The sequence below is a fragment of the Copidosoma floridanum genome, unplaced genomic scaffold, assembly GCF_036245765.1.
Source record: "Copidosoma floridanum isolate Cflo_tuat_1 unplaced genomic scaffold, Cflo_Japanese_pri ptg000027l, whole genome shotgun sequence".
In the NCBI taxonomy this organism is placed as follows: domain Eukaryota; kingdom Metazoa; phylum Arthropoda; class Insecta; order Hymenoptera; family Encyrtidae; genus Copidosoma; species Copidosoma floridanum.
In genome coordinates this window covers 8,114,582-8,136,565 of record NW_028321904.1, presented here as the reverse complement: position 1 = coordinate 8,136,565, position 21,984 = coordinate 8,114,582, and the positions used below count along the sequence as shown (strand labels likewise).

Genomic DNA, 21,984 nt, shown 5'->3' with positions numbered 1-21,984 from the left:
AATATAAGATCATTATTAACAATATTAAAAAAACAATTTAAAAAAATATATAAGTCCTTGAAACGTATTTTTTAAAAATTCGACTATTCCTTTAGTATGATTTTTTTTGCTTAGAATTCTCTGGGGACGCCAAGGTTTTTTTAGATTTCTATATTAAAAGATCTATTGTGCAGAATTTTTTTTCGTTTTCATCCTATGTTTTAGGAGCCAATTATTGTAGAGAAAGTTCTTATCCTATAATACTACGCCATGTTATTTGATTTTTTTTTTCAATTGTGTTCTGGTAACCTATATTTTTTTAAATATGAAAAAAGGTGATTTTTTTACACTTTTTATCAATATTACTAGGCTTTGTTATTTTTTTTTTCTTAAAGTCGCTCTCTCCTTCTTTATACACAATAATGTGAAACTAACCAATTAAAAACACAATTTTACTGAAATGCTGCAGATTTCCCAAATCACTTGTTCATTATGCATATAGTAAAAATTTTCTCAATTGTCCATTTCTTAACAAGTAATTATCTTTCAGCACCATATGTGATGACACGAATAATATCAGCAATACGGATGAAAGTAATATAGATACAAGTGATGCAGAAGATTCAAGCGAGATGTCTGATTGATTGTACTATTTTCTAAAAGTAGAGCATAATATCTTCTTTTTAATTTTTATGATTATTTAAAAAATTGTATTTCATTAAGTTTATACTCACTGATAGGTATACAAAATAAAGAAAAATGTTTTGCTTCACTTAAAAATGCACTCTCGTTGTTGTCACAATTTTAAATAACTCAAACAACTCGATTTTTATTAACTAAAAAATAGGGATCACAAGTGTCAATACAGAAAAACAAGTTTTCTTGATAAACATAAAATTTTTAAGGTTATATTAGAAATTAATATTATTAACGCAACTAGTGTTATAGTAGTCACAAAGTTTAAGTAAGATTCTATTTATTCTATTTATATACAGCATTTTTTTTCCTCTGAGGGGATAGTAATAATATGCAGCAACAATGTACAATAAATTGTTTTAACTTCAGTTGTATTATTATTATTAAATTGGGTTTTTTTTTTATTGTCACGATCAAAATTATTTGTAAAAATTTGGATTGCGAAGGATTTCACAGAATCCGCACAAAACGGCACATTTTATTCCTTAGTGATGGTTTTAAAACTACAAAACAAATTATTTTCAATTAAACTTATCTTTTCAAGATTACATTTGGGTATTACGTTTCTTGAACATCCATATTTAAAGTTTGTAACAATCATTGTACAGTATTCTATGCATTGTATTTGTAAATAGCAATTTTGTTACATCGAAGTGATACTATAGATAAGAATCAAAAGTAAAAGTCGATTTTCTCTTTTTTTTTTATTTTTTTTTTTTTAGGTTATGTCGATGTCTTATTTTTCTAAGACAGCGTAATTTGAAGTCACTTTTAATGTATGCACTAGATTACTACAGTAAGAGTCTTGAACAGTATTTTTTTCTATGATACTAATGATGAACACAAGTTTTAATACTAAAAAATCGATATTTCGAAGTAAAATTAGAATTTTGAGGTTATGTCAAGGTCTCATTTTTCCAAGCCAGCGTAATTTGAAGTCATTTCTAATGTATGCACTAGATTACTATATTGAAAGTCTTGAACAGTATTTTTTTTTATTATACTATTAGTGAGAACACAATAAACACAAGTTTTAATACTAAGAAATCGATTTTTTTAAGTAAAATTAAAATTTTTAGGTTATGTTTGATTTATATAACGCTGTGAGGGTAAAATTAAGATGAGGCAGCAAAAAATACAAAAAAATATATGCTTTGTATGTTTGTATGTATCGTCTGCTATTCTTACAAGCTAATTAGTATCATAATATTAGAACTTTTACATCAGAGCACCAACTTTAAATAGACGGTACACTGTAACATGTAATTCTCATAACTTCTTAATATTTTTCCTTTATTCCTATGCCCAAAAGCTTCAATTTCCATTTTGAATCGTGTCAATATCTTATTTCGTTCATGAGGTATTAGATTTTGAAAAAAAAAATTCGAAAAATGTACACTGTGTGCTGTCTTTATACAAAATTTGCAGGGTATTCGTGTCTATAGTGAAGTTAATTCTGACTGAGAATTCTGGCATAGGCTAGGAATCCGTAGTTTTTTACACTTCTCTGAACAAGCTCATGGTGATTTTATAGTTGATTATTTTTTAGGCTTTTGCTAAGTATTCTTTTACGTAGTAAATTTCCTTTTGATCTCTTGACTCCTTATCCTAAATTTTTTTCAACCACCTGTCTTTTACCCTTTCACCTTTTATTTTTCTTGAATTTCTCTTTTAGTTTTTACCCATCTTTTTGGCTAGTTTCCAATGTCTGTTTGGCCTGCTATGTCTTCTTCTAGTTTCTCTTTCCTCAATACTGTCATCCTTAACACCCATGAACCTTTTCCTTTTTTATGTTAATCATCGCGAGTAGTCACTTCAAGTTTTGAATTCTGTAAGCTATTTAGTACGTGGCTTAACATTTCCGGTTTTTTTAGTACGCCCTGCATAGTCTCATTTCCTCCTTCACCCAGTGTTATCTATCCCTTGTTTCGTTAGCACGCTTAAATTTTGCTAGTCACTTTCTGTTCATTAGTTTGAAGTTCTATTCTTTTCTTTTAAGCACTCTATTACTAGCAGCTTACTTGGAATTCATGCATTTTTTTTATTCATGACTGCCTTCTTCATTGCTTTGATTTCACAGCTTTTGTGCTTTGCCTGTTAAACTAGGTAATTCGCTGAGTCAGCTTAAAGCTTAAGCATCCATCTTAAGTGCTTTCTTCTCGTTGTGTCCAAGTGTCTTTCATCTTTTGGCTTTCGCGCTTCTGTTCCAAGCTGTTCTATGCTTTGTTACAAGTGCTTTACACTTCTTGTAACGTTTTTGTTGAAAATCCTTTCTCATATGCTCTAAGCGTTTTTTTATAGCCACCATCGCCTTTTTTTTCCTTTCCTTGAGGTGCTTGTCTGTTTCGACATTTTTTGCTACAAATATCTTAAGTACTGCATCTCACCTACTTCCTTAAACGTGTGGACTTTCCATTTTCAGACTTTTTTCGTTATTTTGCTTTTTTAAGAACTACAAGCTTTGGTTTCCCTGTGCTAAGAGTCAAATCCTTATATTTCAAGTTCTCATGGAAGTAAAAGAGCATGTCTTGTATTTTTTTTTTATTATTTGTTAACCTTTTATTAAATATTTATCTACCGTCTTTATGTCTCTTTTTTGTAGACTAGGTATGTCACCGCCTTCTTGTAGCCGTCCAGTATACTAAACCCCTTTACCAGATCCTTTGTAACAACTTTAGAACTTTCCGGTGGGTAATGCAATCTTTAGTCAGACTTTGCTCTCAAATTTACTGTCTCCTGATGTTTTACTAACCTAAAGTTTTTGTACTTGACTTATTACTTTTTGTCTTGTTATGTAATGCTGTCAACCTGTTTCAATTTGTTCGATTTTCTGTATCCTTCTTTTCAACCCTTTTTTTACTGTTTGTCTTCTATCTTTGCTTTTGTGTTTACCTGTTATACCAAATTTTACACTAGTTTTTAATAGATAATTAGAGTTACTTCTGTCTGCTACTTGAAAACTTTCTAGCTTTTTCCAAGCCTTTTAAATCATAATTATATAATTTATAATTTAACCACACAATATAACCCAATTGCCCTTCACCCAGAAATGAAATTTTTTAGGATACCTCTTTGATCTGATAAAATATTCCTTTGAACGTCTTTTACCTCGACTTTTTCGTATATCCTCCACCTGAAAGGAAATTTAGTTAACTTCCTTTCTCACACTACTTAACTATTCCTCGTCAAATAATCCATCAACGTCTTCGTCAGCCAACTTATTATGTAAATAAACTGAAAGCTACCGAGTGCAAGAGATACGTATAATTTTAAATAACTCTAATAATGAATTCCCATTACTTTCGTAACCTTTGATAAGGACACTTTTCACTTTGCTAATGTGAATTAAATTTTTAATGCTGTACTTTACAGTTTCACTAATTTGTTCGTCATTACCATGCCTTGTATTTTTGCGTGCTTGCGCAACAGTGTACAAAGTCATATCGACTGGTGCCACCTTTGTCGTCAAAGGCTTCGTATAATTGTATGCTAGTATACTTGGAAAAACGTCTACAAAGTAAAGGTTATTTATGTGTGTAAATCATCGCTGTATTCTTTGTTTTACAGTTCTTATAAAACGTTTAGCTATTTCAGCTTTCGTATGTGACTATGTCCTATTCTGTATTTAATGTTATTTTCTCGTAAGGTGATTTGCATTTAGCTTCTTACAAATTCTTCACCTTTACATTTTAAAAAGACATTGATCTAAAATTTTAATTTTTTGATGAATACTTTGGTAACGTTTTTTAATATTTTGTCCTTGATCAGTTCCGCCCAAACGCATTTGCTGGCAACATCGATGACAAAGAAAACATGAGCGTAATCATCATTACAAGTTTTTAAAGCACCTAAGTTCATTGAATCAGCTTCTCTTAACTCTTCTAACAGCTAATCACGTTCGATCGAAGAAAATTTGTTCGTTCTCATAAGTTTGTTCTCATCCACGTATGCAGTTAGTTACTTTGACCGATGAGCTGTCTATGCAAGTCATAGATACACTCTTCTTGCCAGATATATAGTGTAAGAGATCTACAATTTTAATGAAAATTCACAGACACTGCAGCAAAAAAAATTTGTATGTAGAAGTTACATAGACTTTTGAACATTCGTCTTAAGAAACAGCTAAATTTTTTGACACATTGTTTGAAAAGTTGGATTTTTTTAAATAGCGCAAAAGCTATTGTTTGTACAAAAAGTTGATTGTAATGTAAAATGATGCCCTTAAAAAGATTTACAAAATAAAATAAATGATTGTAATTGGTCATTTCGTTCGTTTAAAAAGTTAAAACAACTACTAAATCTTACTAATATATAAAGCAAAAGCGTTAAAACCATTGTAATCGCTAACCGCGAAAACTACTGAACCGATTTTGTTGAAATTTTGCACACTGATTCATGATACTTCCTAGATGGTTTCAGTATAGTTTTTATCTTAAAAAATTTAATAACAATAGCAATAAATGAGCTCAACGTTTTGCAAAAATACGCCAGCTTTTTACTTTAGTTCTGTAAAATCCGCTCGGTGGTGTCGACAAAAAATCGAAGCTACCTGCAACATAATTAAATAAGTGTGATTATAATAGGCTGGAGCGTCTCCATAGTGTTGTACTCGAGCTTCGGCAATTCAACGAGCTGTATAGAGAATGCTGATGACAGTTTTGCAGCTGGGTGTCCCGGTTACGGACGACACTCTTCTCTAAGGGGGAAGGGACCTAGGTGTTCATTCACCCTGAATCTCGACGAGTGCGATCAAAAAAAAAAAAATAATAATTCCAACCGATGCCGTCTCTGCCACAATACCAGGAGACACATCTAGCCAGAGCACAATCTGCTCCAACTCATCAGAGTTGTGTGGTAGTTCCACCAACCCACCTGGTGCAGTTAGAGAATTTGTAGCTACAAATGTAAGCAAGGGAAAACAGCTCTGAGGGGCACGGGCAGCTACAATGGCTACCTTCTTGGTCGTCGCGTCCCCAACGCGCTTACCCACATGTTCCCGTCTAACGATGAGCGGTTGGTTATCCGGGCAACGACCCGAAGACGAGATATTCTTTAGGCAGCGACGTTCCTCCCTCCATCACAGTTTCCGTACATCGAGACTTCCAGGGTAAGAATTAAGCAACCCGTAGCCAGCTCTTTATCATCAGGAATAAGAATAGCCTGGAAGTTTCACCACTGGCGCTTTTTAGGGCCACTATAAGTATTTACGTTCCCTACTTAACCATCAATTTCATCGGTTTTTTTTAGGATCCACCTAAGTGTACCTACCTTGCCAACAAATACATTTTTATTACCATTTCTGGAAGCGATTTGTCGAATAAAAGACTATATTAACTAAAGATGGGCACTGACGCAGAAAATTTATCGAGATTGAAACAGCAGCGTCAAAATCGACAACTAAAGAGTCCATTACGTGAGAGATCAGCTTTTCATTGTACCCTCACAGCAATCTCTGAAATCTTTAAAGATCCTACTTCAGATTTTCAAATAAGTTGTAAATGTATTTGTGTTTTTGTGGCAATAAAAATGTAGGGTTTAGGGTCCAGGACTTTGTTGCTCTGGTAATAGAGTTGTGAGATAAAATAAGAGAAAAAAATTTTTTTTTCAATATAAATTTTTTGGGGGTTTAAAATCTTAACAGCCGTTTTCGTAAATTACACGGGAGAAACTGTAAATCAACGGCTTCTTATGGCCACTGATTATTTTGTGGCATAAAGAACGCACGGTACTTTTCAGCATAATTATTTTTTTGAATTTTTACACCTTATTATTTGACCAAATAAACTATATGGATCCCGAAAAAATACGTTTTTAATAAGAAGATTTTTGTCCTGAGATGTATCAGGAATATGTGTAAAATTTCTAACTGAAAATGTTTCACGTTACATGTCAACACACTACGGTGTTTTATTTAGTAAGTCTCGGGCGAAGCCGAGACGGGAGGCTGCTAGTATACTATATTTTTTGATTTTGAATAACGAATAATTCTTTTAAAGTGGTTCTTTCATGAAATAATTATGAACAGAATGGCATAAAATCTTGAGGAATCATTATTTAGTTACAATACACTACCCCTCAAAATTTCAGAGTAGGCTGACGAATATAAACGCAAGAAAATAATAAATGAAAACTAAGCTCTAAACAAGTGCTCTTGTGGCAACTAAGAATTTTTTTACTGAAAGTTGTACCCTAGTTATTTATTTTCTGAACGTAATTTAGTAAAAAAATGATACGATAAAGCTTATGCGATTCCAAATATACTGATATCTCAAAATATATGTGATCACGGACTTAAAACATATTAAAAGAAACACAAGCATACATTTTGTTTCGTATGTGTATTTTGAGGTTAAGCGCGAATTTTAGATGATTATTCCTACGAACTTTTATATCGTATATTATGATCTAAAATTCCAAATCAGTACTTAATTTTCCTCAATAAACAATATTAACACATAATGGTTTAAAATTTAAGCAGCATTAATAAATATCAACTTAACAGCCGCACCTTTGACTCGGGAGTCATGAAGAAACCACCTTAACCAGGTATTTCCAAAACAAGTGGCAGTTGTGTGTCTTGATAGCATCAGCAAATGCTTGAAATTTCAAATCGATATAATTCGTGCTAACTGCAAAAATTTATTTATTTGTAACAAAGGTGCTTTTATAAGATTACCGTCGTTTTTCTTAAAAACAAATTAGACTAGAGATTTTCATTGGATTCTCTTTTTACAAAGTTACTTCATTAACTACAATTTTTATTTTGTTAATTTTCGCAAATTATATTGTTTAAAAACGTGTTGAAAAAACTTTTAAATGGTATACATAAATGTTATAACCACCATTTTTAGTCATACAACATTGGAAGTAGACGCATACTGTACACTTCTATGTCCTCACATTTTTTTTAATTTAAAGATTTATTAAAAATCTTTTAATTATTATTCTGCTGTCACAAAAAATTTTTTCTTACTGCTTACTCTTATATCAAAATTACTAAAAGTTTCTAAATGGTATTATGTTTACAACAAAAATTATTAATTCCTATATATTTCGTTTTTGTGGATAAAGAGTTGCTTTACAGTAGAGTTTTAAAATTAATTTATGCAAGTGATCAGGGCTCGTATCAGTCAAAATTTTTTTATGAGGTGATTGATGAGTCCCATACTACCATAGTCTCTGCGGTGTGCGTTAAGGCATCTTCCCTCCTACTACAAAAAAAAAATAAAACTACCACTACAGAAAGCTTGTTCTAATTTATGTACAGTGTGTCGAGGGATAGTATGGCAAATGTGGAAGCTTCTCCTGATTGGTTCTATCATATTCCAGATGAACACGCATACAATCCTAATCAATTAATCACTGACTTGGAATCTCATGTCTGTGAGCTTCATAAGTTTGAGTGTTATACGTTAATATGTACAAGAGTTGTGAGTAATATAAATAGATATACAGTTTACGTGTTAAAATCATATCCATAGCGGCCCATCTGACACACTGTCCCTCGACCCACTGTAATTTATGTAGTGAGTTTTCCCTCTCCTAGTGATTTCTCAGTTATTTTCTGGTCCCAAGTCGTTAACCGGACTATTTTGTATAAGCGTGAAATAGTATGTGGAATTTCGTAAATGGAATGTAAACGATTTCAATGATAAGTTTGATGGTACGTGGGCTGAGTTCAATGGCAGTGTATGGGTGACAGAAAAGCTATTTACAAAATGGCTCGAAAAAATCATAGAATTTCCAGGGGCAACAATTGATCAACCTGTTCCTCTTTTACTGGATAGACATGCAACATATGTGAAGAACCTAATTGCGATGAAGGTAGCTCAGGATGATGGTGTAGTGATGTTGTGCTTCCCACCTAATTGCACCCATCAGTTGCAGCCTCTCGACGTTGCATATGTAAAGCCCTTGAGCAACTGTTATACCAAAGACGTACACAAATAAATGCACGATCACCCGTATTCAACGATAGGACTGAAAGACATTTTCTCTATTATTACTCCGGGATTTCTCAAAGCATCAAACATGGCCACTGCGGTTCATGCTTTAATAGTTACAGGATTTGTCTTTTTGATCCATAAGTTTTCAAGGACTCTGATTTTGTACAGCAAAAATTTGGTAAATATCAAGTACCTATTGAAGAATCCACAGAAACTCTTAACTCTGAAACCCAAGGTTTGTAAAATTTTTTCTTGTTTATTTACTATCATGCTTCAACAAGATGTTGTTAAACCAATTTGGTTATTTATACTTAAGATCCTCTTCTCTACAAAATAAAGTTACGCAATCAAATTTTGCAAGTTGTGTCAATCTCAAGAAGTGAATCAGTTACACCTTTAGATCATCATCATATAGCTCCAGAAATAATCAACAACCATCAACTGGAAGTTACTTCTGATGTTCTGTCTGCACCAACTTGGGAGATACTGACTGTAAAACAACACAACTGACAATACAACTCTTGACTCGGTTGACACGAGTGTAGAAAACTCTTTAGTTGATCTTCTACTAAACCTGGAATTGGCGGGTAGAGTTAGTGGCCAGCCAGAGGTGAATAGGTGGTGTCAAGGGACCCCGTGCCTTAAGATACTAACGAATATAAAGACTGCAGCTTATAACGACTAATAACAATGAAAAATAAGTATTGAAACTTTATTTAATCCCAGTATATGACAAATGAAAAAGTTATAAGCAAATCAGACAGAAAAAATTATTACGTTTCTATTTTAAATCGCTTATAACTTATCCAAGCATGATCCCAGGCCCTTAAAATTAAAAGTACATAATGATTTATTAGCATATTATAACAACATACTAATGCCAATACAAGTGAAAAGTTATTTCAAAAGTTATAAACAAATTTAATAGGCAATATATTGATTTTTTGTAACAAATTGATTACAACTTTCCCCAGCATGATCCCAGATACTTGAAACCAAAAATAAATGATTATCAATTGGTATACTACAAAAAAATATTGATGCCAACACAGGTAGAAAGTTATTTTAAAAGTTATAAACAAATTAGATGGGCTAAATATCGATTTTCAGTAAAAAATTGGCTATAACTTGGCCCAGCGTGATCCTAGACACTTAAAATTGAACGTTTGTATTTTTTTAATGATGTGTTATTAACACATATTCTTGCTAACATGGGTAAAAAGTTAATTCAAAAATTATAAACAAATTAATTAGGCGAAATATCGATTTTCCACAAAAAGTTGACTCTTACTTGGCAAAGCATGACTCTAGACACTTTAAATTAAAAATACATGGTAATTAATAAGTATATGATAAAAATATATTAATACTTACATAGGTGAAAAGTTACTTAATATTTGTTATTTGCTAAGCCACGGGGCTCCTTGACACCACCTATTCGCCCCTGGCTGGCTGCTAACTCTGGCTGCCAATTTCAGGTTCATGTACAAAAAGAAAATTTAAAACTTTTCCCTGCTGTTTTGAAATTGAAGAAAACAATAACAAAAAATTTTTTAAAATATATCAATTTAGAGTTATTCAAATATTTTTAACATCAAGAAGCAAATTAGACTAAGCTACAGATGTACTTATTTTTAAGAATCATTTGTTTGGATTCAAAAGTATTAATATTATACGTGTGATATTAATAATGCATTTTCAATTGTTCAAGTTTCGAGATCAGTTGAAGATAAAGCAGCACTCGTTACATCAAAAGATTATGTAAATCAATTCGAATCAGTTGATAGAAGTCAAATTGATCACAAAACGTAAAGCTAATGATAGTAGGAAAATAGTACTAAAAAAAAACCAGCCGCAGGTATCACCGATAATATGGATTTCAACTATTGTATAACTATTCTGAATTCCAAAATTGTTTTTATTGATTTATCAATAGTGACTCTGATGAATTTGAATAATGAGCTCTTCATACACGCTTGACAAGTTCCTAATATTTTTCAGTATTTACTGATGTGAGTAAAAAAAATTAGTCCAAAGTTTAAGAATAAACAAAAAATTAATAATTAAAATGATTGGTTGTTTGTAAGCCATAAGGGTATTATTACTACTAAGAGATAAAGCTTGATTATGAATACTCTAAGAGTTTCACAGTTTATCTGTATTATGTGACTTTAAATTATAAAAATACAATAAGTACGCAATCAAGATTTTTTTTATCACAAATATAATTATGAATATATCGTTCACCTTTGTTTTTTTTCTATAATACGTAATTTGTAAATCCAGAAATACATTGCCCATTACGCACTCATGTTTTACCCATACTACCCCAGGGGTGGCTTATTGTGAGCAGTTTGACATGGTTCGGTTAAAGTTGTATTTGCTTAAATAAATTAACTTTGTGGATTAATTTGATTTTTGCGATATGTATTGTGATATTTATTAATATTTTAAAGCAGTTAAATGAAGCATTTTTTATTTCATATAAATAATTATATTTCACTAATCTTTTCTTTGCCCATTCTGCCCACTTCCCCTATTTTTTAATTTTACCAAAATGTTTACTTCGTTAATTTTTTTTTTTTTTTCGTCTTAAGGGGGTTATCATAATAGTTCATTTCCTATAGAAGTTTTGAAAAAATTATGAGACACTTATTATATCACTACACGTAACATTAAAATTTCAAAGAAACTAGCTTTGTAGTTTTTGTGGAAAAAAAGTTTCTTTTATTATACACGAGCTCTTATGGACAGGTCATTGCGAGCTCGCTGCCAAAGATACTGATTCTCATATAACTCGTTTGAGTTTTTGTAGATTTTCGTAAAAAACTAATATGTCAAAGCTAACTGTATTAAGAAGCACTGTCCCAAATTTCAGGTGGCCTAGCTTTATGGTTTATAAGATTTGGTCATGTAAAGTAGCACTTTTTTTCCAAAAATTTAATGAAAACAAAGCAAACTGATGACTAGACCCGAACTGCGCATGCGCGAGTACATTTACTCATAAACATCCATTGTTATGGGAAAAGAAGGGTGTACAGTCAGTTCAGATCTTGAAGCACCAAACTTTTAACGCATATTGTACCATGGTAACCCCCTTGTGCTTATTTTCACACGTTAAAAAAAGCTTTTTTCTCTTTCTCTGCAACACACTATACTAGTTTTCAATTGCATTCGCTTATTTAATAAGTATCAAGTTAAACACGAATAGTGGTATGACGTATGCAGGTGGGGTACGTATATAACTACAAGGACTCATAGTTTTATTTATTTTTACGTTTCATTATTGTTGAGTTATTTTCGCACACCACATTAAGCTAGATAGTGGAGAGCTCTGTGCTATTTGCTGTACTTTTATTTGTGATAGTACTAAATGATAATTTTAATGGCATTGTACAACTCCTGCACTATTTCATTTTCATTATTTTGGTTACGTTTGTATACAATGGCTAGCAAACACTATGCAAGCTTTGCAAATCAACAAGGTTAAATTAAGCAGCTTACTGCGCAACTCGAGGGCCTTTAAACCAGTAACACTGCCCAAGTTTTAGCCTCATACTGCAGATCCAAAATTCTCGACGTCTTGAAAAAGAATGATTTTTTCAGGCAGAAATTATGCTAAGAAGCACAAACGTAATGGAGTCGGGTATCAAGACGGATTGCATCGTGGAAAGGTTAGACAGAGAATCGTAGCAGGTGGTGTGAGATATTTTTGAACGCGACCCTGCCTCCACGAATATTTACAAACAGGTTAAATCCTGATTATTAAGTGCCTACGGTATATTCGTGTTTTTATTGCCGTTTTATTGCTTGTGCTTCAAGAGTCTCTCTCACAAATTTTCGACTTTTTTACAGTATTATTTGTACAAAATGTCACATCGACTAATATCACAGAATTTCCGTCCCTTGTTTTATGGTGGAATATTAACGCAACATAACATGCATATGCTATGGTACAAAGTAATGGAATAAACTGCTGTAAAAGTAATCAAAAAGAGTAGTAGATTATGTAATAAATAGTGCTTGTAACATTTGAAAACAAATTTTGAACATGGAAAAGTTGGTAATCTTTTTATTTGGCTATATTCATATTGACTATATATTTGACCTCACATTTGATGTATATGTATACATAACGGGGCCAATATGTATGCAACAACATTGTCAAAAGGATATGTCAATCATAAGGGAACTTGAAAAACCATACATTTCTGTAATAGTTGCGTTTTGTGAAGAATGAAAAGAATTGAATCGAGTTTTGAAAAATTTACAAAAAATAAAATGCCTAATGATAAACCCACAATAATAGTGTGACTGTGCTACGTCTGAACTGTTATGCGAAGGGCATAACACATAGATTCATTCTAAAAATCATTAGATTTAATGTTTGTTGTTCAAGAACAAGTCGTCGGTCCAAAGGCCTAATTTACACTTATTTACAGTATACTCTTCTTGTAAATCATTGACTCGACGTTTTAGTGTTCGGTTCCACCAAATGGTATGTAAGGAACGGTACTAAAGTGACGTAAGCTGAGGCTGACGTTGACCTACTGCTTGAATTTTTATCTTATGTAGTTATTCGTTTCTATATTTCACGTCCTTGCAAAGGTTTTTATCGTACATTATCTATTTAATTTTGCTTGATATTTAATTCATACATCAAAGCTAAAATTATTTTCCTATGAATTGGAATTTTAAATCTTGAATCGGAAGTGTGTCGGGAGATATCATCTACCTGGTCTCTACAGGCCGAACTACTACAAAGCTTCACGTATACAGACGAGATTGATTGTCGAACGCCCGCTTCGATACGCCAATATTAGCACTTTGTATCATGCTGATGATCCTCTTCGGGATCCACGCTCTCTAATTTCACGTCAGGTTATAGGACTGACTTAACAAAAAAAAATTGCGAACCAAATGGATGAGTCAGCTTGACCATTCTAAGCCAGCTCAGACGAGTAGCTCCACGTATCGACAGTCGCCTGTATCCTATCATGGAACATGTAGCGAAAGATGTCTACCTGGTCTCTGCGGGCCGAACTACCACGAAGCTTTACACCCTACCGAGGACATCGATCGCCGCTGACGTCAGAATGCAAACTTCGACCTGTCGGCATCGACAACTTCACAGTTCACTGAAGACCCACAGCCTTCTGCAAGACCCAATAAGGAGATCGAGCCAACCAATGCTAACAAAATGAGCGAAGTTGACAAGTCCACCAGACCATTCTGAAACAATTCAGAGGAATTAGGTGAAGTCTTAGCACAGCCACCCGGTGGTCCCGATGGGCCATCTAAACGCTACAACTTACGACCATGAAACTACAGTGAAGTGAAGTGAAAATATATATACAGTGAAAAGACTGAATAATGTAGTATGAGTGTGAGTATGCATAAAACCGCGGATCTTAGTCAATCGAAAATGGATAAATGAATGGTCGCGAACATTTGTATCGAGAGTAATAACTTCTTCGACTCCTGTAGCTCAGCTACTGCTTCACAAATTTATTACAAACTCTCAAAAACGGGGGGGTTTGTTACCATTCATGGTATTATTTTATAATTTATTAATTATTAAAATAATTATCATTTAAATTCAATCGTTTTACATAAATTTTATTTTTAAATGTCGCGCGCAGCTCCGATTTCAAAACTTTGTGCCTGATAGTACCACCTACCGCCCACTAGGTGGCAACTACTAGTTTCTACTAAACTTTAAAAGTAAAAAGGTAGTTTATAGTATACAAGAAGGGCTGCGTGACGTCTTGCAATCATCTACCTGGATCACCCGATCCAAACCAATCTTAGGTTCTCGCTCACCGAGATCTACGCTACGGCAGTAGCTTGAGCAACTCTTCTAATAATAAATAGTTAGTTTTAATTCTAATAAATACTAATATACAGTACTACACAAGAACTGGGTGTATCGACTATCTCTTCTGAGCTCCTCTTGTCAATCATTGTCTACACACCTTAGTGCTATTACCTAAGCGCTGAGACAAGCAGAGAATACACTGACACTGGCTCTCCTCGACTACGTCAAGTCACAGCCTAACCACTCATCAGCAGCACGAGCTCTAGCGGTGACATCGGGTTCAAGCAGAAGCTTTGTAACACTACGCCTGGAGTCTCCGAATAAAATGCCTACCCTAATAGGCTGCTTATAATTCCAAAAAATAAATGATTTTTAAAAACAATTTCAGTTTCAAAACTTCAAGCTCTAATTTACAGTGTTTTAACAAGGTATATTTTTTCTTATCTTATTTTAGTTCGATGATCATTGATTAGCCGCTGCTTGCACGCACGCAGTCGCAAGATCTTACAAGGTTGACCGCAACGATGATTCTAATCCTACACGAGTGTACTCGTGGCGATGACAGGAAATACTTAGTCTGGTGCTTTTAACGTTGAAATTTAAGTCGACGGTCCTTTCTTTCTTGTTTCTCTTTGATTCATTTTTCAGGCGAGTCTACAGTGGCCTTATTTGTTCTAGCTTTTTCACACAGCTTAATCATTGAACAAAGTCTTTTCTTACATTTGCTTGAAATGCACGCTTCTAATACGCAACTTAATCACAGAATTAAGTCTTACATTCGCTTCAAACACATTGTAGAACTTACTCTCCAATTTTTAGAGTCACTTTAGAGCACTTATTGAAAGAGGAAAGGCAAATATTGGTATGTGCATGGAGTTTGTCTACTCTTGTATTCAAGGAGTACACGTCGGGTTAGCGGTCCGAATGACCAATCAAAGATTAACCTTATCACTTTCGATTGACGGAAGCACAATCGTGATGAAATAATTATACAGTAATTGGGATTGTAATATAAGCGCTTTATAAGATTGTTTGGAGATGGCACGCGTAGTTTAAGTTTTGCAACGGTAGCTTGTTTCAAAAAAAGGAAGTTGTACGTCACGTAATTGAGTATTATATACATAAAGTATTTATTTCACGAATAGCACTCAATAATAAATTCTCTATTTCTACCTTTCACTTTGGGCAGTAAATAATTCTATTCACGTCAGATTTTTCTGTTCCCATGAATCAATTTTAAGGTTAAAGTTTTGATTCCTTAGGATTTTCCCTTGAAATATTTTTATTCTCTCACAGACAATTATATGTCATATTGTTAAAGTGAAAACATTGAAAAAAAAATTTTCAATTAAATCAAATCAAAAAAACAAAAATGAAATTAAAATTCTATTGCCACATAAAAAATTGAAGTATAGTTTGAAGTTTTTTTATTCTAAGATTATCAAGAAAAATTTTAATTTTCTCTGCAAGTATAAATAAAATTCTAATCATAAAATTATACAAAATTTATTCAGATCCATCATCATGAATACTCAATTTTATCTTTGTAACAAATGCTTACAAAAATTTTTATCTGAAGAAAGTCGTATCGCACGAGAAAATTTACGAAACAATATTTTTGCTTGTGACTTGAGCAGAATTGTAATATCAGAAAAAAAAAACTATTTGCATCATGAAAAACAATGCTAAAACATAAAGAAAAAGAAAAGAAAGTGCACAACATGAGATAATTATTTTAAAAGAAGTTATCACTATCGATGGCAGAAAACATGTTTTTAAAGAATTTGTTAAAGTTGTAGGAAAAGTACGTAAGAGCAGAACACCTAAAAACATTTTAAATTATGTAATGAAAGTAAAAAACGATTGTGAATTAAAGCATGAATTTCACACGTTATACTGATTTGTATCTTTTTATTATATTTAATTCTCAAAATTTTTTACAATTTATTTTGACAACAGTTAGTTTTCGTTTCACGTAAGTGTACGCCAAATGTTTCTGACATTGGGTCCAGCAATCCTGATAACATATAGTATACTAAGTAAGGCCTTCATCAAAAAAATTTTTTTTGTTGCTGTGTTATTAAGTTAAACTAATCGAAAGAATATAAAAAAATGTTACATCACTCACTTAAAAAAAAGTGAAGAAATTTTCCGATCTTATGTATATTGTCTGAGAAGAAAATAGAAACAATAAAAGTTTTAAGTTTTATTTATTTTTAAAATCTGCGGACTAAAAACGTAAGGTTGTTATATAAGTTGAACATGTAAAACAGAAAAGAAGAAAAGGTAAAAAATAAAAAAATTTGAGTTTGCTTCATCCTTGATCGTCTCTAGGACTCTTGTGTCAATGCTTTTATTGGTAGACGCAGGTTTGCACTGATTATATGCAACATGTATGTCTCTACATGTATAGCAAACATTTAGAAGATAAAGTGAGGCAAGGGCAAGTATATAAATATATTAATACAGAGTATGAAAAATATCGTTACTGATAGGAGCAGCGTTGGCTCAGTGGTAAGCGTGTTTGTTACTGATACAACGCTATTCTAGGGGTCTTGGGTTCGATTCCTGGTCAATGCAGATTTTTTCAAAAACTGTTTTCATCGGGAAAAGTTCCTATGTAAGCCCAGCTGTTTCGGGGTGGGTTCTTCCGTGAAATTTTCTTCAGAGTAATGGCAGGGTTTTTTCCTTGCCCCACAGGTCTTCAGGCCTGGGTGAATGCGAAACAGTGTTAGGAGGTAGGGATTAGCAGATCCGATGCGCCTGGCAGGAAAATCCTACATAGTGGCGAGTGGACCCGATGTACGTTGGTACAGAGAGTGTCAGCTTAACTGGCAAGGTGTTTCACCGGAGACACTCGCACTGTGCCCAAGGATTAGGTTATAACATGAGTAAAAGGGTTGGAAATGGGTGTGGCAATACACCCCCACACATAGGTGATGAGTGGGTGGCCCCAGCGACTTGGCCTGAAAGCTGTCGCGGTAACTCGATAAAAAAAAAAAAAGAAAAAAAAAATCGTTACCGACAAAGTGCCGTAGCAATGATAGAATTTTTACGAACCTCAAGTATGGCAAAGCCTTCCACCCTATAGGTACACTTTGTGCCTATGAATAAGTTTTTTTAAGGTGCAGAGGGATTAGTAGGTCCATAATTATTTTACTTTGAGGAATTTTTGGAATATTATAATTATTATATGAAGCGTGAAAGAATACTGATCTCAAGTTAATTTCTAAGATGTAGTACTGAAGCAAATGTAAAAAAATTTTTTATTTTTTGAATAACGAACTCATCAGTAAAAATAATTTTTGAACACAATAATAAACTGATTTCTTTTTCAATTTTTAATAACAAAACTTGATGAGTAAATAAACAGTATTGTAAACTTATGTGCCCAAATATTCAAAATGATTGTTTCACTACATAATCAGCCTAATTTGTTTTCAGTTTATGAAAAGCATTAATATGTGTAAATATTATGCTACTAATGCTACTTTTGAAACTAAACCCTTCCGTCTTCATAAATTAAGCACTGGACCGTCTACACAAGTAACAGTGTCAAAAACTGATGCTCTACAGTATTATAAACAGTTGCATACGATTCGTCGAATGGAAACAGCAGCAGGGAACTTATACAAAGAAAAAATTGTAAGAGGATTTTGCCACTTGTATTCAGGACAAGTAAGTATTTTACAAATAATAGTAATAAATATATACTCCCTTATGCACATGAATATTCAATTGATTACATAGAGTTTGTAAGCCTTTAGTGAATCAGATCTTTTTCTTTGTTTGTGACGAAAAATCCAAAAGTAAATCAGTATAACTAGCAAAAACAATAGATGTGTCTTATTACAGCTAGCCACACATATATTTAATGTTTTTATTGATTTGGAGCGTACCTGAAAACTATCTTACGTTTTTAATTCAGCTTACGATTTTTTGTTAGATACAAAAAAAACTTGAAAAATTCAGATCGTTAAAACACAACTTATCAGTTGATTGAAAATATTCCTAATTAACGTTGTAATTTTTAAAGGTAACATACAGTTAATTGAGCGCCTAAATTATACAAATTGATAATTTTCTCCATTAAGTTAATATTCTTCATACAGCTTAAAAACTGAGTTAGGAATCATTCCATGTTAGCATAAAAATAGTATAATGTTGTCTAGAAACAAAATACTCCTAATTTTTGAAGACAAGGCATGTACTTTTAAGAAAAGTTGTAAATGTTTAAGATAATCTAACCTATAAAAAATTACTGCTTTGCCATCTTTTTTTCGGGACGTCGAGTTTACAAATTTATTAATTTTTTTCAATGCCACCTTTGACGAGGTGTAATAATGCTATTTGTAAGGTGAAGTGAAAATAAGTGTTAGTATCATGCCATTGGGTGGACACTTAAATGTTTCTTAGCATCTGCGAATTTTCACGATGCATCTTGATGGGAGAAAATGTGCTATTTCGATTTGTATGATCTTATTGCAGAGTTTTTTCTTCAAAGTTGGAGCAGTGTTATACAATAATAACGAACTTACTTAAAGTGTTTAAATGTTGGTGAATTTTTTATACAAAATAATTATCTAAAATTACATATGTTTATAAATGAGTAGTTCATTTATCGTATTTTTATGCAGTACAATAGTTTTTTTGTGTCAAGTCTCAAAATCACGCATTGTAATGCATTTTATTTTATTTCACGCCGCGTTCATGAATGCAGATTAAAGAAGTTTGTATAAAGAAAGAACCGAAGGCTAAAAATCCAGAACTTTTAGGTCGTACAACCGCAGAAATTTTTTTTTTTTCTTAGTCGTAAAAGAAATTGAGAATAATGTCCAGATAATTAATTTTTTCTTAGACTTGCTGACTGAAAATAAGTATGAGCGTACAAGAATGCTGACGCTTTAATTGTTCATGTTCTTTGCCCTTGAAAGGTGGTATGTCTAAGTGTAATCTTATCAAACTTACCATATGATGAAGCAGTTTTTTTCTTTTCTGTCTAAAAGAGAAAGCAGCACTTTAAGATTGCCCCTTATTTTTGATTGCTAACAATTTTACAACAAAATTTGCATACAAACGGAAATGTAAAAAATTTTCTCGACAACTTATCAAAATAATTCGTTAAGCTTTAAAAGTTAGTAAAAAGTTTTGAATTAATGGATCATAAATTTCTTAAAGCCACTTGACCAAAAAAAGTATGAAACTAACACTCGTTCTCATCATACTTAATAAACGCCAACATTTTACTTTGTAAAACATTGTATTTTTTAAAGCAATTAGCGTTATGGTAAAGCTTAACTTTTGAACCAGCTAGTGTTAATTTTGATGAAAAAAAATTTATCTAGGCTTTAAAAAAACTTTTTCGAGTACCAGCTGCAAGAATATAGAAGTACGAGAGTACAAGAGCACGAAAATGTTGTGGTGATACAATTTGTTGTTAGGATATTGATTATAAATGCGACAAAAAGTTGAGCTTACAAAACATTATTTTATTTAACGAGAGCTGAATCAGATCAACTTAAATATTCAAGGCTTTTTTAAAAATTAATGCTTTTTTTATAAAACTTATACATTTTTCTTCTAAAAATAAATCATGCTAAGTTAATGCTTACATAAAAAAAGTTTTTACCACGTTTCAAGGTTCTAAAAAAATTCTAATCTAAATAAAAACAAATAACTCAGTTTGCTATGTATTCGGCATTTTGTTTTGCTTATTGATCAGTAATTAAAAAGTGAGTATAAAATCAACTGTGTATCACCTATGAAAGCTATATGCTTTAACAACTTGATATTTCTTACATTTTTTTTTCGTGAAAGTGTTGATAAAAATTAAGTGTCTAATTCTAAATAGGCGATATTTTATAGGTACTTTGTATATCAATAAATTTATCAAATGTACCACGTGGCTACTAGTTACAGTTTTTGTCTAAGGTAAGTCTTTTAACAAGTTTACTCGACAGGCCTCAAATCTTTTCTTTTTAGTCTTTATCTAACGTCATTTTATTAGCTTCATAGTTTCAGCAACTTTTCCTTTCACTTTTAAAATTTATTATGTAGGACTATTTTGATGAATAGTAAAAATAATCGTGTGATATTGTTAGAATATAAGTAAATTTGAAATTACGCGCGCTACGTTGGGATGCTAAGGCATTAAGCATGCGTAGAAGGGCCTGAGTTCTGTGATTGATACATGTTTGATGACGATACGTATATTCAGTGTATAGATAACCGTTGCTGAGAAAAGATGCTTCATGTAATACATGGAGAATTAATATTAATGAATTCAAGTATTTTATAGAAAATTTTGTAAAGTATTTATTTTCCCAGGCTTATTTATTTTTAACGGATATGTTGAATATAGTGAAAATTATGTGACATACATTGATAAAAAAAAAATTTTTGTTATTACAAATAGAAATAACAATAAACTTGAATTATAATTAATATTTTGACAAGTTTCCCTACCCCGTCATACAAGTCATTGCGTATAAGTATATGTTATATTGTTTCAATTTTGAAAGTGGAAATTAGTACGACTTATTTCTGCATTTAAGTTTATATTTTAACATAGAACCTCACGTAAAACTGCCTTAACGTTACACTTATATATGCAACTGCTGACATGAAAACTAATAATAAATTTATTTTGGGCACAAACTCAGATATGCTCATAAATCCACTGTCTTAACTTACCGGCTTACAAAAGTTTATACTGGTTGTGTGAAGGACCATTAAAAATCAGGTTTTCCCCAATTTTATAAATTTTGAAAACTTGTTTATTTTTTTAAAAACTACAATCTTATTTAAAAAATACTCTTGATAACTGGACCAAGGTATTTGTTACAAACTATTTAAAGGTAATGACTCTACATTATTACTCCGCATTTGTAATCAAAAGATCTGGCTTTCATAAAACTTCTTTTTGAGGGTAATTGACTATCGAACTATGTATAATTGTATTCGCTTATCAAACATCTAAAGCGTTGCCAGGGATTGTATCCACCTTGGTAGCAATTAGCTGTGTGTAGAAAGTGATTTCTGTTATATGTAAATGATTTTTTGCAATAAGTTTACAGTGACTTAACAATTGTCGTAATATTAAATGTGTTTTTATCCAATCAGAGTCCTAATTCTGTATTTGCTTAAACGTAGTATATTTTTTGTCATTCGGAGGTTGAATATTTTAGTCATAAATAGTATAACACAACAGCCTTTTTCCAAGTTTAAAAGTCAATTTGTCATATCATATATTTTTAAATAGTCTTCTTCATTTTTATAGTGTCATGTGGACTGGTAATATATTATCGTCAATTTGTTTTTTTTTGTTTTTTGCACAATCAATGTTTTTAACCCCTGTTTTCCTTTGAAGAACTTCATAATTTGTGATGAATATTGTTTTTTAATATCACGTGTATTATCTTGTGGTCACGGTTAACCCTGACAAAGCATAGTAAAAAGGGGTCCAAGTCTTTCTTGGTATTTTCGTTCTTGGAGTAATCGTATTTTATTTTTTGTGTTGATGCTGGCAATATTATAGTTTCCCGT

General features: G+C 32.2%; 1 protein-coding gene across 1 annotated transcript in view; it reads left to right on the top strand.

Annotated features, from left to right (window-relative positions):
• Positions 1-21,984, top strand: part of LOC111642868 (pyruvate dehydrogenase E1 component subunit alpha type II, mitochondrial-like) — a 357,445-nt gene that overhangs the window by 143,949 nt on the left and 191,512 nt on the right. The window contains exon 2 of the mRNA XM_089595686.1: positions 17,884-18,117. Within this exon, the coding sequence (XP_089451812.1) occupies positions 17,884-18,117 (234 nt within the window). The remainder of the gene's footprint in view (positions 1-17,883; positions 18,118-21,984) is intronic.